This window comes from Canis aureus, chromosome 2 (assembly GCF_053574225.1).
Source record: "Canis aureus isolate CA01 chromosome 2, VMU_Caureus_v.1.0, whole genome shotgun sequence".
Lineage (NCBI taxonomy): Eukaryota > Metazoa > Chordata > Mammalia > Carnivora > Canidae > Canis > Canis aureus.
Genome location: NC_135612.1, coordinates 69,925,343 through 69,941,316, shown reverse-complemented (window position 1 = coordinate 69,941,316; position 15,974 = coordinate 69,925,343). Strand labels below are relative to the sequence as shown.

Below are 15,974 nucleotides of genomic sequence, written 5' to 3'. Positions count from 1 at the left end.
TTAAATATAATGAATTACATTTATTTATCTAATTATCTATTACCTATCTACTGTCAATAGCAGGGGTACTTAACTAAAAACTCAGTATTTTCTGTCCATAAACCTCCTACTTTATAAAATATTTTGTGATTTTGTGTGTCTGTGTCCTGAGGTAAGGATCCATAGCTTTATTTTGATTCTTAAAGAAGTCTTTCAAAGAGTAAAGAATCAATGATTTTAAAAGCAGATTCTCTTTCTCCCTCTCTTCTATCTGCCTATTTCATATATCATCTGTAGATATGCTAATTAAAACTATTTAAATTATGTACAATTTAACAGTAAACTTGTTTATAACATTAGGGGGCTGAGTTCGTGTTACAAATTTCAAATTTTCTTTAGTCCTTAAAATTCTTGTAAGTATTCTTAACAGCTTCATCATATGACTATGTCAATCTATTCAATGTTTTTTTTTTTTTCTATCATTGAATATTTGGAATGGTTCCAGGGTTTCTGTTTAAATATATTACTATAAAATATAAATGAGTTTTTTTTACATACTAGCCCAAGTTTTAGACTAGTTTCTTAGTTTAAATTCCCAACCATAGAATTATTGGGCCAAAGAAAGTAGACATTTTTATGTTGATTGGTTATTATGAAATGGCTTTCCAGAAAGTTAGTTCCATTTTAAGATTTCACCATGAGCCTTAGGAAGTGCTTTTCTTGTCACTCCCTTGCCAGCACCATGTGGTGGTATTTTCATCTTATTTAATCTTCGCAGTGGCCATGTGAGTTAATTTTTATCTGCATTCCATAGCTGAGAAATTGGAAGACAGTTTTTTTTTTTTTGCCTCTCTGTCTATTAATGCCTTGTTATCTACTTATTTATTTTTCCCAGTTTAATTGAGACATAATTGACCTACATCACTATGTAAGTTTAAGTACAGTGTGATGCTTTGATTTACAATGTATATTATGGGAATACAGTTTATACCCAAGAACTGACATGCAAGTTTCTCTGCTAGGAAATCATGCCATTTGGAAAAACTTGTTATTATTTCTTGAAATTCGCCAAATGCCTTGAAAAGAGCCACCACTCACTTTGTAAATATCAAAGACTGACAGGTAAGGAGGAGAAGTGGCTGACTTACACAGTGGAGAAGAGGCTCATCAATAGTCCGGTACTGGCCTGCCAACAGAAGTAGATCAAAGCGTTACTGCAAAACACTGAGAAGAGTGAGGGTGCCTGGGTGGTGCAGTCGGCTAGGTGACCAACTCTTGGTCTCACCTGTGGTCATGATCTTGGGGTGGCAGGATCGAGTCCTGTGCTCTGCACAGAGTCTGCTTGGGATTCTCTCTCTCTCCCCCTGCCCCTCTGGCTCTTACTCTCTCTCTCTAAAATAAATCTTTAAAAAACAAACAAGCAAACAAACATTGAAAAGAGTGGCCCTTGCATTTCTTTGGAAATTTTGTGCTAATTTCCATTCGTTTCTCTTGACAGTGATTGCCTAAAATGCAGCCTGTATATCCATACTTCTGGTTCTAGCTGCTGCTCTTGCAAAGCAGGGGCGAGACAATCAAATCCAAACTAGGAAGAAGGGGGCTAGACAATCAAATCCAAACTAGGAAGGCTCACTTCTTCTATGGCAGGTCAGCATCCGGTCACAAGGACGCCCGGGTTCCGCCCATCAGATGTGCCCAGTCATGACTCAGCGGCGTCCGGGCCCCCTCCCCATCCCTCTGGCACACACGTTGCATTTGCTGTAATCTGACATAGCTTCATCTCCTTGAACAGACTGGAAATATTTTGAGGGCAGGGGACAGGTCTACTCATTCATCTGTCCTTAGCTCCAGGCATAGGGCCCAACACTGAACAAACGAGTTCTTGACAGGTGTTTGTTGAGTAAGTACTGCTCATGTGAAGTTTCTCAGTGCTCATCCCCCTCGCTTGGACTTGTTTCATGAAAGATTGCCTGGGGGTCATCTAGTGCACTCAGTCAGTGCTCTGCTTTAAACTTTACCCTCCGATGATGCAGAGCCATCAAAGAACTGCTCACATGATCTGCAGGGTGTTTTGCTTCCTCTAGACTTAATTTTCCTAAATTGCATTATAGTTTCATGCTGTTAGTCTGCATTGAGGAACACTATAAGCAGAAAATGTTCTTATCACACCCTCTTTATTAGCACATATGTGAGAAGTTCCTAGCGGGTCTTGGGAGCTGCATGCTTCTCAGGGATTGGTTTGCTTTGATTTAATGGAAAACACCAATTTTATAAGAGATCATATTTCTCTTCCTCCTTTGGTTGTTAAGAATCTCAGGGCAGATTTCTGGCCTGTGTCCAAGTCACGTAGAGGACCACAGTATCATGTGTATTTTTACATCTTGCTCTGGCTTCATCATGTTCGTAGACTTTTGCCCTTCCACACCGAATTCTCTTACCATACCAAAATATGCAATTAATAGCTGGGAATTTGTGTCAGCATGCCCAAGCCTTGTGTAGAGTATAATGTGTAAATTAATGAAAGTTTGGCTCAGTGGAAACACAGCTCTCTGGAATTTGCTTAGGACCAGTGCATCAGGGAAGTGTTAACTAGCCAAAGCTAATCTCCTTGAGATAATGAGCAGGAGTCTGACTGCACCTGCTTCCTGGTCCCAGCCCATCCTGATGGTGAGCCTTGCAGCCACCACTGTCCTGGGGGCACTGATGACACCCTCCTGTCCCAGCCAATTATACCCCTGCTGAGAGCCCTGGTGGAGAAACCCACAGGTTTTCCAGCCTTTCACAGTAGCAATTTGTACTCTCTCATGAATTGAGTTAAATTAATGAGGTCACCCATAATGATCAGCTAGGCTGGAAGGAGCAAATGAGCACCGAAATTTTGGGGATCTGTTCTGGCCCATAGGATCTAGGAAAGCAGCTCTGCTTTCTGAGACAACTTTATTTTAGGAAATTGGCCTCATCAAATGTTTTCATTATACTGACATCTCCACAGAGAGCTTGGGGTCTCTTCCTTCATGAACTTGCAGCCTGAGACTCTCCGGGATCCCCCAAATATGTTTCATGCCACTTCTGAATGTTTGCTTGTGTTGATTCCACCTGGAGTCTCCACTTCCTCTGTTTTGCCTTCCATAATGCTTCAATGCCCTTTGAGATCCTCTTGGGGTTTCCCTCTCTGAACACTCTAGGTGACTTGAATGTCATGGAATTGTCAGGACACTTAACTTTCTGTCTCATTGTGACACTTAAATAAAAATAGGCAGCATTTGATTACATCTTTGATGGGTATGTACTTGACCCTTTTTAAAAAAGATTTTATGTATTTAGAGAGAGAGAGAGAGAGAGCGCGCACATGAGCAGGGGGAGGGGCAGTGCTGGAGAGAGAGACAGAGAATCTCAAGCAGACTGTGCTGAGTGTAGAGCCTGACACAGGACTCGATCTCAGTCAGTGCTCTGCTTTAAACTTTACCCTCCGATGATGCAGAGCCATCAAAGAACCAAGATCATTGCCTGAGCCCAGATTAAGAGTTGGATGCTTAACCAACTGAGCCAACCAGGTGCCCTTAGGGAAGGAGTTGTATTTATCTGCTGCAGTACGTATGTTACTAACAATGCAGTTTGAAATGTAATTTTAAAAGCATAGTTTTAAAACTGTAAATCAGTTCATGTCACTCATGGCCCTTGGAATGCCCCATGGAATCCAGATTCTTTGCCATGGCCCCCAGCATAGCCTGGTTCCTGCCCCCTTTCTGATCTCATCTCTTTCCAGTTCCTTCCTCACCTCTGAAATTAGCTACATCAGCTTCTTTCCAAGTGTCTCTAGTACACCCAGCTCCTTCTGCCTCTGAGATCTGCATGCACTGTGCTGCAGTCCAGAACATTCTTTCCTCAATGCTGCCTATGTCTGGGTTCTTTTCATCAATTGGATCATATCTTAAATGTCATCTTCGCTGGGGTGGGGGTGGGGGACCCTCCCTGACCATCAATATTAGGTAAAAATGAAGGAGTACCTCTCCAGCCCTGCTCCTCACTAACTCAAGCTCCTTGAGTGGCTTTGAGGATGCTGTGAGGATGCTCACCTAGTTCCATTTAGTCTTCCTGTGGGTTTGTGGCCAGCACACATTTCCCAGTGTCTCTTACATGGGGTGGCCATGACATGATGCTATGGCCACTGGGACAAAGTGTGTGCATGTGCATCATTCCAGGATGACTTCCTTGACCCTCTCCTTCTCTTGACCCTCCTGATGCTCATCTTGCCTCTGTGGCTGGCTAGAGATGGAAGACCCTGAGGTCTTCAATAATAATGGAAGCCACTGGTGAAAGGAGAATGAATCTCAAATGAGTGCATGGGGAGATGACTTCCTTCAATCCACATTTCGACTGTGATGTGATCAAAAAATAAATCTTTATTTTTATTAAACCACTAACATTTGTACTTTTATGCATTATAGATGTTAGCCCTTCCTGATTAAAACACTCTGGTTTCTGCATAGCATGTAGGAACAAAGCAAGCCAATAAATATGTTCTATAGTTACAGACCCGGTGCCTGCCTCCCCTAAGGCAGTGCTGAGATTTCAGGCCCTCGATCACTCCTGTAACTCAGGATATGGCAAGAGCACCATGAATGCATAGCCAGCTGTGGAATAGAGTGTGGAAATACTCCAGAATTGAGAACCAGTGACAGAACCACCAGTAGAACCTGATCTCCTCCCTGGCTGAGTAAGCTTGAGTTTGACACCCTCTCCTGCAGGCCCTGGACCCACACCACAGAGGCCCCCCAAATCCTTCCAGGTCTTTGAATCTTCCTGGGGCTGAAGGATAGTCTGGCTCCCCAGAGAGAGCCACTTTCCAAAAAGATGAAAGAAGTTTACCCAGCATCTTTTCACATCATTGTCCTGGAAGAGTTAGGCTCATGTGTCTGCAGAGGGTCGTTCATCACCCACTGACACCAAACAGCTCCAGAGAACAACAGATTCCTGCATTCCTCACAAGAAAACAACATCTTTTTACAAAAGACAACATTCTCTTGAAAGTTATTTTTAGAAGGGAAGTGAAGATGAATATGTGTTGTGTAAGGCTCCAAACCTTTCCTGATTCGCAGAGGCAATTACCCCAGCCTTTGCCTATCAGCTTGCACACCTCTTCTCACAACTACAAAGTTATGATAAAGGCCTATGGCCAGTGGCCATCAAGTTAAGGTCCCCGGACCATTTTCATCTTGGGTGCCTCTAAAAAAAAAAAAAAAAAAAAAAAAAGGAAAGAAAGCAAAACCTGCCCCCGCCCCCTCCAGTGCAAACCAGTTCCTTTCTGCACAAGCTTCTATGGTGATACCATCACACTGATGTCTGCGGACCACTGATGTAGAAGCTCCAACTCCCTTCTGTTGGGAGATGGGCCATGTAAGTCAGATAAAATTAGAGAGAAGTTCCAACTATCTGTACTTGTCAACACCTCCTTGAGCGGAAGCCCCTGGAAGCGTGAGGCTGGTGCATTTTAGGGCCTTTACTCGGACAGGGCTGTTGGCTGTGCCCCCAAGGCCTGGCTCCATGGGATGGTTGCATCAAAGGAAATCACTGGTTGACCCAATTCCCAGCAGGTCCCATCAAGAGAATCTGTCTCTCTGGTGAGAGAAGGGAAGTGAAAGTAGGGAGCCTGCAGTGCTCTAGTGCTTTCTGTTCTCTGGGAAGTGGAATCCACGGGCTTTTCAGATGATGGCATTCCCAAACCAGCCAGGTTCCCCAAGCAGACACAGCTTCTGTTTTCATTGCAGTCATAAGATTTCGGAGGGCAGGGGAGGTGGAGAGAGATACGGCCAAGGTGAGTGTTGGCTCCGACTCCAGAGGCTGCCAGCTGGGTGGGCCTGCTCCCAAATATGTGGTGAAAAGGGAGAGGCCAGCTGGTCCCAAGGACCCATCACTAGGAATCCATAGCAGAGACGGCTGTGTGTCTCCCTGCATCCTCTTTCCTCCGTCTGTCCTGGAGGCCCTGATGGCCAGCTGGGCACATGGGCACCTACAGCAAGGACTTGCTACACACCCCGGTCTTCCTCGCAGTCATGTGTGCCCGCGAGTCTAAGTTTTGGTAAATGGAAGAGATGGAAAATCAACTCAGTCTGCAGGATGCTCTCTGAAGAGAAAGTGTTGTGCACTGTTGATTTCTTCTTTTTCTTCCCTTCCTCCCTCCAGCTGCCCAGAGCACAGCTATCACTATTTTAGGCAATGAGATTGAGGCCAATACAAGGGAGGGAGCAGGATCTCTGAGGACCTGGAGGAGCAGAGCGGCAAGCAGCCTTGGACTGCTTACCTCTGGACTTGACTTACACGGGAGAAAATACACACGTCACACGCAAGCCCCCGTGATTTCTTTCTGAACATGTCTTCAGCCTTTACTGTTTCATCTCCTTGCGGAGGTCAGCTATGGAATTCACCAAAGATGTAGCAGAGCCTCTAATGAAAGGCATGAACGCCTATTTCATGGAAGCCAAATGAGAAGTCAGAAGTTCTAGGTTCAAACCCTGGCCGCGCCGGTGTCTGGCCACATGCACTCAGGCAGGCCTGTAAGCCATCCGTTAACTAATATTAGCTTGTAGAATGAGAAGAGGAGTGTCTGCCCCAAACCGCAGTTGAGAAGGTTAAAAAAATACCCCTCTGGCGGTGTGTCCCCCTCGCCCCCCATGAACAGCTGTGTTTCATGTTTCAAGTTCAACTTCATGACCAAATCTTTTCTACTCAATCCAGATTATGAGTACTCTGCTGTCAGATTTGTGTTAGGAGCTTGTTCATTCCTGAGTTCTCATTTTAAAATAAAAACAGCGCCTTTCTCAACGTTCAACTCCATTGACGTAGCTCTGTTGATTCTTCCCATTGGTCCCTCAAACTGGTCCCCCGTCCAGCTGTGAGGCCGAGGGATTCAGTGACACGGTTGGTTGACCCTCATTTTAAAGATGAAAGCACTGCTTGGCACACAGCATGAACAAGTGTCCTGTGACAGATCTGAGTTCTGTTCTGCTGATTTATTCCCTGGGGGATCTAACTCTCTTGGGCTCAGTTTACCTAATCTATACTGTATTATCAGCACCTGACAGCTACATTAGAAACATCTATAAAATGCTTGTCACAAACTAGGGACTCATTATATATGTAAGTTTCTTTCCATTTTCTCTCATTCATAGGTCCTAGGTTTTGCTGATGTCATCAGAGAACCAGTATTCTGGGCTCCAGACCTCTGGTCCTGGGTTCTTTTCTCTACCTGTCCTGCCTTCATCACTCTTTGTCTTTTAGGAGCCACAGGGTCTCTGGGGACTGAGGGCATCAATCTAACCTTCATCTCCATGATGGAAAATAGATAATCTACCCACTTTCCCCTGGCAAGTTCCAAACTTTAGGACATCTTCAGTTTGGCATCAAACCATGGCTATGGGGAGAGGTGGAAATGAGTTCCCTTGCATTCATTCTCACTATCTCTGAGGAAAGGCTTATGATGTCCTTGACTACATGACTTAGGCTTGGGAAGAAGAGAGGGAAGAGGGAGGGAAGGAAGAAAATAGTAAGAAGAGAGAAAGGGATGTGTAGAAACAGATGAGTATGGATTATACACACACACACACACACACGCACATAGAACATATGGCACATCTGTCTCTTATCTATCTACTAGCTCCATGATCTAGCTCTTCTGGACATTCCAGTTTTATTCACTGAACCGCAGTCACCTGATCTGAAGATTATGCACTGACATGCTGGTCACAAATAGGCCAAACTCACAGAAATAGCTACATGGGAAGCATTTATTGGGAGTGTGGAGAGCAGGCTGAATATTCTCACTAGGTGGCCCCTGGAAGTTCACTTCCTTTCTTGAATTCTTAATTTCCTCATCTGTGGAGCACAATATTAGTATCTTAGGTAAGCTGAGTCCCTAGGACCTTTCAATTTCATTTTCTTAAAAGTCAGTGCTCAAAGCTGGTTATGGTCAGAACTACCACAAATTGCTTGGATGGATGCATGCATGAATGGATGGATGGTGACAGATAAGGCAGCTATCTTCCATCCCATTTCTTGGGTGATCTCCTGCAATTCAAATAAAATATTCTGAGACAGTTGTTGTCCAGAGAGCTGACGGCAGCTTCTTGGTGGAGATACTTTTGATAGTTTCCTTTTTCTTTGTTTTTGCTTCAACCAGTGATTTTCCAAAGACAGTCCTAGCACTACACGAGTTGGAGTTCTCTTGTGAAAGGCAGGGACTCCCTGGTCTCACTCTAGATCTGTGAAAGCATAGACCCTGGAGTGGGCTTGAGAATATACTTTTGTGACTACTGTGATTCTGATACACTACACATTTTAAAGACAAATGTGAATCCCTGGGTTTACCAATCATGGATGATGTGAAATCCTGGCTTGTGTTAATGGGAACTAGGGGAAGACTTTTTCCCAGCAATTCACCCGTGAACCATTCACATCGTGTCTGTCTGCCCATTTTGCCAACACCTTGGGGGAGAACCAGACTCTAATACAAGTATTTCAATGTCTAGAAAGGGCCAGCAGGGGGCATTGGACGCTCACATATCCCATACCTGCCTTTCCTCCACCTGCTCCTAAAATCCTTCTTTATTTTTCTTTTAAAAGTGGGAAAAACCAACTTTCAACACTGCTTTTCCTTAGGAAACAAAAACCAAAAACAAAACAGGTGCTCCTGGACAAAAATGAAATTTCTTGTCCATTTGACTGAAATAGCCAATATATATCTTTATCAAGGTTTTTATTGTATACGGTGCCTTAAGAGAGAAGGACCACTTTCTAAATAGGGCTATCTTCTTTAATTATTTAATTAATGGAAGGAGAGAGGCTCCTGAGTTTATTTTATGGAAAAACATGGCATTGTTCTCTGTAAATCAGCCTCACAGAAAGTATTGGTATTAACGGGTTGTCCAAGTTTGCATCTGTGTCTGTCTTTTCCAGGAATATTTTTTTTGATAGACTGTTTTTAGCATACAAAAATGTGTGCAAAAATTATAAGATACAGAGAAGCGAAAAAATACAGGGATAAAAGTTAATATATATAAGGTCCTCATACCAAGGCTACCACTAAAAATATTTGATTATAGCCTAATCACTCATACACACGTAGCACACACACATGATATAGGCTATGTAGGTCTAAGCACATGGTTTTCTTGTCTGCTCTTGCATATAATAGCATCCTATAACATATCCATGTCGGTAAATATGCTTCAATGTCATCTTTTTAATGGTTATGTAGTATTCTCTCATATGGAAATCCCACCATATTTTCAAATAGTCTCATGGTAAAAAATTGCAAACAACTTAAAAATATCTAGAAATGTTCAAAATATCATCATGGCAAACAGCCTGTTGTGTAAATCATGTGCATCCTTCATTATATCAGTTCTGTTATATTTTAATAGATACTTTCTGTGGTTTATAAGCATGCAGAGGCTGGGGTGCTGTGATTTGCTGTTAATATTTTTGGCAGAATATGATTCCAATGTGTATGGGCAGGCCTGGGCAGCTTTATCTCAATCAGCTCTCTTGGGGTTTTGATTTGTTTTTGTTTTTCTTCCTCCTCTGCTTATTTCTCTAGAATAATGAAACATAATACCCACCTTTCCGTTTTTCTCTGCCTTAATGAATGTGGAGAGTGGGCAAAGGGAAAGGGGTACGGATCACGTGGTTTATAACCGACCAGCCAACACATCAGATTGGCAATTTCCTTTCCAGGCACCATCTCCTTTGGAAGTGTCTAGAGTACCCCCAGGACTTTAAGTGCATTGTGGGAAGGGATGGGAGGTAGCAAGCTGGTGGAGGGAGGTATATTTGGAATCAAAGGCTCTAGTACAGTTTGGAAGCATCTACCTTGAGAGGATGCAACCTTAGGAAATGACTGGGAAGGTTAATAAAGGCATTTTCTGTAAGAGGGATTAGAGCCAGGTGCTTGTTTCTTATTTATATTCATACTTGCAGTCTTGATTTTGCTTTTTTCCACTTCTCACGGTGATTTGGGACATGCTGAAAGCTGGTTACATGCTCCAACATGCACTGATATGAACCTTTGAGTTCATTTGCAGATTGCGTCACTCCCTATGATTCTACACCTTCTTTGCACACTTCTTGTCTATTTTTCACTTTATTCTGTCTCCTTGTAGCCATCATTTCTAGCCACCTTTCATCATCCCTCGCCAGCTTTCTAGGGACGTTCTATTGGACTTTCCCTGAAATAATAATGCTCCAAGATGAATAGTACATACTTTCACTCAAACTTTAATGGGATTCTAGTAAGTGCCCGGTACCAGGAACTAGGCTCTGAAAAGACATGCAAGAGAATCATAAAATGTGGTTTCTGATCGATTCATCCATTCAACACATATTCTGGGGGGATCCCGTTATATAGAGTTTAGTTGAACGAGCGCTACTGAGGGGCCACGCAATGACATTTATGCAGACTTTTACCCATTTTGCAGATGAAGGATCTGTGCTTCACCCCAGGCTACACAGCTACAAAGTGAAGGGAGAGCCAGGGTTCCCCATCAGCCTGCCCTAGTTTCCAAAGCTTGTGGAAGTCACAGACCAGGCTGTACCCCGGGAGGAGCCAGAGGAAGAGGCCATCAGTGGGTAATGCCATTTTGAACAAGCCAGTAGTTTTATCGAAGGAAAAGCAGAGAAGAATGGAAGGAAGAGTAACAGGCCCATGCTGACATCCCCACGGCTTTGGCGACTGAGGGCCCCTGACTCACCTGTGGCACTGTTGAATCGAGGCCATGACCTAGGGGAGAAAAGAGAACCAAGGTCAGTGTCAGCGGCATGCGGGTCACACACCTTCCCCAGAGGAGTGGGCAGCCACCACAGGCATTTCTCAGATCAACCTATGAAATGATTTCTTCCTGTTTATATTGTTCTGGATCTGAAACAACACCTCATTATAGAGAGTATGAAAAATAGAAAAACGTACGTAGAAGAAAATGCAACCACCCCAGGTAGCATTTTGGCAAATCTGCTGTACATATTTATATGCGTGTATGACGGGGTGTGTGCATATGTCTAAATGGACAGATGTATAAAAATAGCATAAGAATGTATGGGCTGTTGATGTTAAAAATGCATTATATATCTTTAGCTGTTATTCAAAGACATGACATCTATTGGCTGTGATTTTTTTAAAAAAAGATTTTATTTGACATAGAGATAGCACAAGCAGGGGGAGGAGCAGAGGAAGAGGGAGCAGTAGACTCCCCACCAAGCAGGGAGCCCTATGCGGGGCTCCATCCCAGGACCTAGGATCAAGACCTCAGCTGAAGGCAGATGCTTAACTGACTGAGCCACCCAGGCACCCTTTTGGCTGTGATTTTTAAAGGGTTCATTTGGGTTCTTGCTAGTTTTTATTATTGCAAGTAATGTTGCAGGGTGGATCCATGCTTGCGTTTTTCATCTAATCCCCGAATCTTCCCGTGGAGAGACTCTGCCAAGTGCAGTGAGGAGGGTCAGGCAATGGGGGGTCTTCCAAGCCCCTCACAGTAGATCACTCAGTTGCCTACCAGGTGGGTTGGGTCAGTTTAGATGCTAAGTCACAGAGCAGTGACCATCGCTGGATCTCGCCACCCTTAAATCCATCCTTTAAAATAATTTTGCCTACGTGGTGCTCGATTTCTTATTTTACCTGTTTCATTTCCCTGATGCCTAGTGAGACTGAATTTTTATTATTATTTTCCAAGTGGCCTAAAACCACTATCTATTGTGAGTTGTCTGTATGTGTTTGTCTATTTTCTAGTAGGGCCTTTTGCCTGGCCACCACATTCACATTGGCAGGGTGCTTTAGGAAATGCCTTTTGCCTAGATTTTGGGCAAAGATCTGCAAAGCTCTGGGGCAAAGGAAGGCTCTGGAGGATGCTGCTTCTGTGAGCCAACTTGTTTGTGCCTTTAATAATCCTGGGCCTCGTACGGCGCCTATCCTCCGAGGCTCTCAAAGTACGTCACAGGAGCAATTAATTGAGCATCGCAACACACACCGGGGGTAAATATTTATGAGGCCTGCCTGGTGGCTGGGACCTCGGGCACTGAATAGTTAAGTTGGGAGACATGAGTAACCAGGAGACCACGGCCCAGGAGTCTGGCTTCCCGCTTACCCTTTGTCCTCTGTTTGCCATTTTAATACTCAGGGAGGCCCTGTGGAGTGGCTGTCACTGTCCCAAGTTTACAGACGAGGAAATGGGAGGTTCAGAGCGTCCTTCAACTTGCCTGGTCCCACAGAGAGTGAGGGATCTGACAGCCTGAGAGTGAGGGTCAGATCTCCAAATCCTGGCCGCCTCCCTGGCCCTCGCCCACAGGTGGTGGTGAGTCCAGAGGCAGTGTGCAGCTGTGGTCTCGGAGCCCTTGTGGTTAGCTCTTGGCATCCTTTCAAGCTGCCTGAGATTCGGCAGAAATTATCAGTAAATCAGCCAGTAAGGAGCAGGTCATTTATCTGGGGCCTGAGAGCTCTCTCTTGACGCTTTCAACACATGGCCTCTTCCCTGACATCTTCGTCTTTGACTAAGGCCTCAAAAGGCTCCCCAGGCCTGCCACTGGTGATACGTGAAATGCAAATGGTATGTTTTCGTGACTGTGTACGGTAAGCTTGCTGTGAGCATGGCAAGCCAGGCCCTGTACTTGGGGACAGCACATCCGGGGCAGGCGGCCTGCAAGCCCAAGCCCAGGGATGAGGCAGAGGATGCCCACTCTCCTCGGGGATCCTGGCAAGAACTTTGGCTCTCATGTTAGGATTATGTCCTTCTTCTGACCTTGGCTTCACCTGGTTTTTGGAATTAAAGACAGTTAATGCTAAAAAAAAAAAAAAGCAAATCGGAGACAACATGGTCCAGTTTATTGTTGCAAGTTTCAGCCTGGGGTCTTGTGACACCTGTGAAGAGTGGAGCCTGTGCAGCACGGAGAGGCTCTGCTCTGGCAGGTGGGCTTTCCCCACTTCGCAGGTGCGGCTCAAGTTCAGGAGAGGTAAGTGACCTGCCTCAAGTGGCCCAGCATGCGGTGGGCAGAGCCGGGAATTGTCTGGCTACCCTCATTATTTCCAAGCCTGCCTCAGCAATGTAGACCGCCCAGCTCTCTCTGCCTGGGAGCTTCCTCCCCATCGTCCAGGCTATCTGGAAGTGGCTTCTCTGAGCCACTCTGCCCCTAGGTGGGGTCCCAGAGCGATGGAGCTCATTCATATGTCATACCCTCCGGGATTCTGCACCCCGGGGCTCTCTGTGCGTCAGTGCAAGCCGAATGAGTTAGCAGAGGAAGCATCAGCAGGGCCGGGAGCAGCGTTGTTATTCCAGCTGAGCCCACAAAGGGGGGGGGCAGAATCTGCTCTGAGGGCCTGGGAAGGAGGGGGCCCCGGAGGAGACCTGGACTCCACGGTTGTGTCTGGTTGGAGTTCAGGCCAGCAGCTGACAAGCTCCCCGAAAAGGCTCCTGTGCTGATGCTCTTTGCAGCCTGACAGCCCGGGGTGATTAGCAAAAGAGGCTGCTAGCAAACTTCGTGGAGATCTGCTGTGTTCTTGCTGCTCAAGCAAGCCCCACGTGCTAGTTAGCAAGCTGCCTCTTGCCAAGGAATGACGAGGATGCGCCCTGGCTCCTCCGCGGCATCGACAGCATCCATAACACGGCCACATGCAAAGGGGCCAGGGCTGGATGGTCTGACAGCTCGGCAGCCCCGCCCCCCTGCTGCTCCCACCCCCTGCTCCTTCCAGCTCTGGGCCTGAGGGCAGCAGGCCTGCCTCTATGTCTCCCGCTTACGCAGGCAGGTGTCCACGTCGTGGTGGGGGGAGTTCGAGGAATATGAAATGAATGAGGCTGATCTCCAGCGGTTTGTGGATTTCAATATTTAAGGCTTATTACAAATAAAGATTTTTAATTTCTGAATATTTTTAATTTTTAATACTTCTCAATAATTTAATATGCTTAATAATTTTTAATCCTGAAAGGGCACTAAATTAAACCCATCTTCCGTCTCCCCCTTGCTGCCTGGGAGAACTGGATCTGATTGGGTAGGCAGGATGCACTTGCGTCTTACTTATCCATGGGAACAAAGTTCGGATGGTGTGTTTTTCCTGTCCCATAGAGACGACGTTTGGTCCCATCTCCAGGGTCAAGCTCCCGGTGGGTGTGGAGACTAATTCCTCATCGCCCCCTGGAGTGTGACGCGTGTGGTCCTCCCCTGGGCCTCCCCAGGTACCACTGCTGGAGCAGAATGTGCAGCAGAGCCCCTTGGGAGATGGTCAGGGTGATTTCACTGGCTAGCCCACTCCCTGTCCCAAACCTCCAAGACTAACTGGCTCGGCACCACATCTCCCCTTAAGTACTGCTTCTGACGTTAAGAGAGCGCTTTAGACTAAAATTCTAATTTTTGTCAGACAATTGATAAGAGTTGCTAACCTCATTTTTAATATAATCTAGAGGGAAATGAAAGTGACTTTGAACTTCTAAATTCATTGCCTTTTTCCCTCTGTTTGGATGCCCATGCTGTACTGGTTAAGTGTGAGCCTTATACAAATCATTTCAACAAATCTCCTGGCAACTCTCCGTGGACAAGAATCTCTCAGTGTTAGGGCCAATTACCAGGAACTGGCCTTTTCCTTTGGTGGCTGCATTGACCGAGGCCTGGGTTAACCCCCGAGGGGAGTTGGTGGTGCCAGGTTCACATGCAGCCAGTCTGCAGGAGGGGAGCACCCTGCCTTCCTCTCTAGCACTGGAGGGATGTGCAGATTGGCATTAGGGAGCTGCAGGGGCCGAGGTATAGAAAAGCTTAGTGTGCTCTGCTCCGAGTGAGGAACCAGCAGGGGTGAGCTAGAGGGCCTGCCTAGTCCTGGAGGCTTGTGGAGCTCAGTTAAAGCACTGGTTCAAGCATGCTCAGAGCTGCATCTCCAGAAGGCCATGCGGGTGTCCCTAGAGTTTACTGGCGAGGGAAGGGTTCAGGCATATGTCCCAGCAAGAGGTAGTGGCACTTATCCAGTGGAACTCACATTCCCCTGAGCAGATCACAGTATACCTCAGGTTCTCAAACTTCTTCCACCAGGCCCCCAGCCCCTAAATGGGAGACCAGGCACCTAATTACAGAACATGGCCTTCCGCCTCTGAGCACTGTGGTGCTGCTTGCTCTCCTAATGCACTTGGAGAGTCAAAAGGCAGCGTGGAGTTAGGAATTCCTTATTTAAAGATTTTATTTATTTATTCATGAGAGACACACACACAGAGCGAGGCAGAGACACAGGCAGAGGGAGAAGCAGGCTCCATGCAGGGAGCCTGACGTGGGACTCGATCCCAGGTCTCCAAGATCATGCCCTGGGCTGACGGCAGGTCCTAAACTGCTGAGCCACCCAGGGATCCTAGGAATTCCTTATTTAAATCTCATTGTTAAACCCTGTTTTTTCTTTCCTCAACTAGGTTTAAGTTCACTGAGGACAGGAAGCATGTGATGTGAGCTCTGATCCCCTTCATCTGTGTCCCTGACAAATGCTGAAGGATGAAAATAACAATATCTGGCATTTGGATGGGCTACACTGCAGGGGAGCAGCGTGGCAGCACGGGGTGGCCTGCGTGCCCAGGTTAGCTCTGGCGCCCCTCCAGCAGGTGAATGGCTCCCGAGTCTACAGCCTCCACTCTCCCCGACTTGTCCTGTCTTCTCTCTGCGTCCCTCCAAAGTTTCCTTCTGGTGAAAGTTCCTTCTATCACCTATTTAGGTATCTAGTATGTGCCAGGCACTGGGTGTACAGTCCAAGCCAACAGCCTCCTGGTGGGTCCTTCTCATTCTTCTTCCTCCCGACCCTTTAGCGATGCTTCCTGTGCATCTAATCTGGGGAGCTCCTTGTGGAGGGGCCCAGGAAAGGGATGGGGCACCTTCTTAGAAAGCCCTTTGGGCCCTCTGTAAAGCCCCTGGTTGGCCACATCTTTCAGAAAGATACTCCCCGGTCGGCACAGTGAGGCAGGCCAGAGGGAGCAGTGTTCTTAAGGATCAGT

At 46.1% G+C, this 15,974-nt stretch overlaps 1 protein-coding gene across 4 annotated transcripts in view; it reads right to left on the bottom strand.

The window, feature by feature from the left end:
• The window catches only part of CLNK (cytokine dependent hematopoietic cell linker), a 202,878-nt gene that overhangs the window by 63,385 nt on the left and 123,519 nt on the right, over window positions 1–15,974 (bottom strand). For 3 of the 4 annotated variants that reach the window (XM_077878198.1, XM_077878220.1, XM_077878209.1), the window contains 2 exons: window positions 10,725–10,753; window positions 1,128–1,165 (listed from right to left, as the gene is read on the bottom strand). In XM_077878198.1, coding sequence (XP_077734324.1) covers window positions 1,128–1,165; window positions 10,725–10,753 — 67 coding nt within the window. The remainder of the gene's footprint in view (window positions 1–1,127; window positions 1,166–10,724; window positions 10,754–15,974) is intronic. The other variant, XM_077878231.1, reaches the window with a different exon arrangement.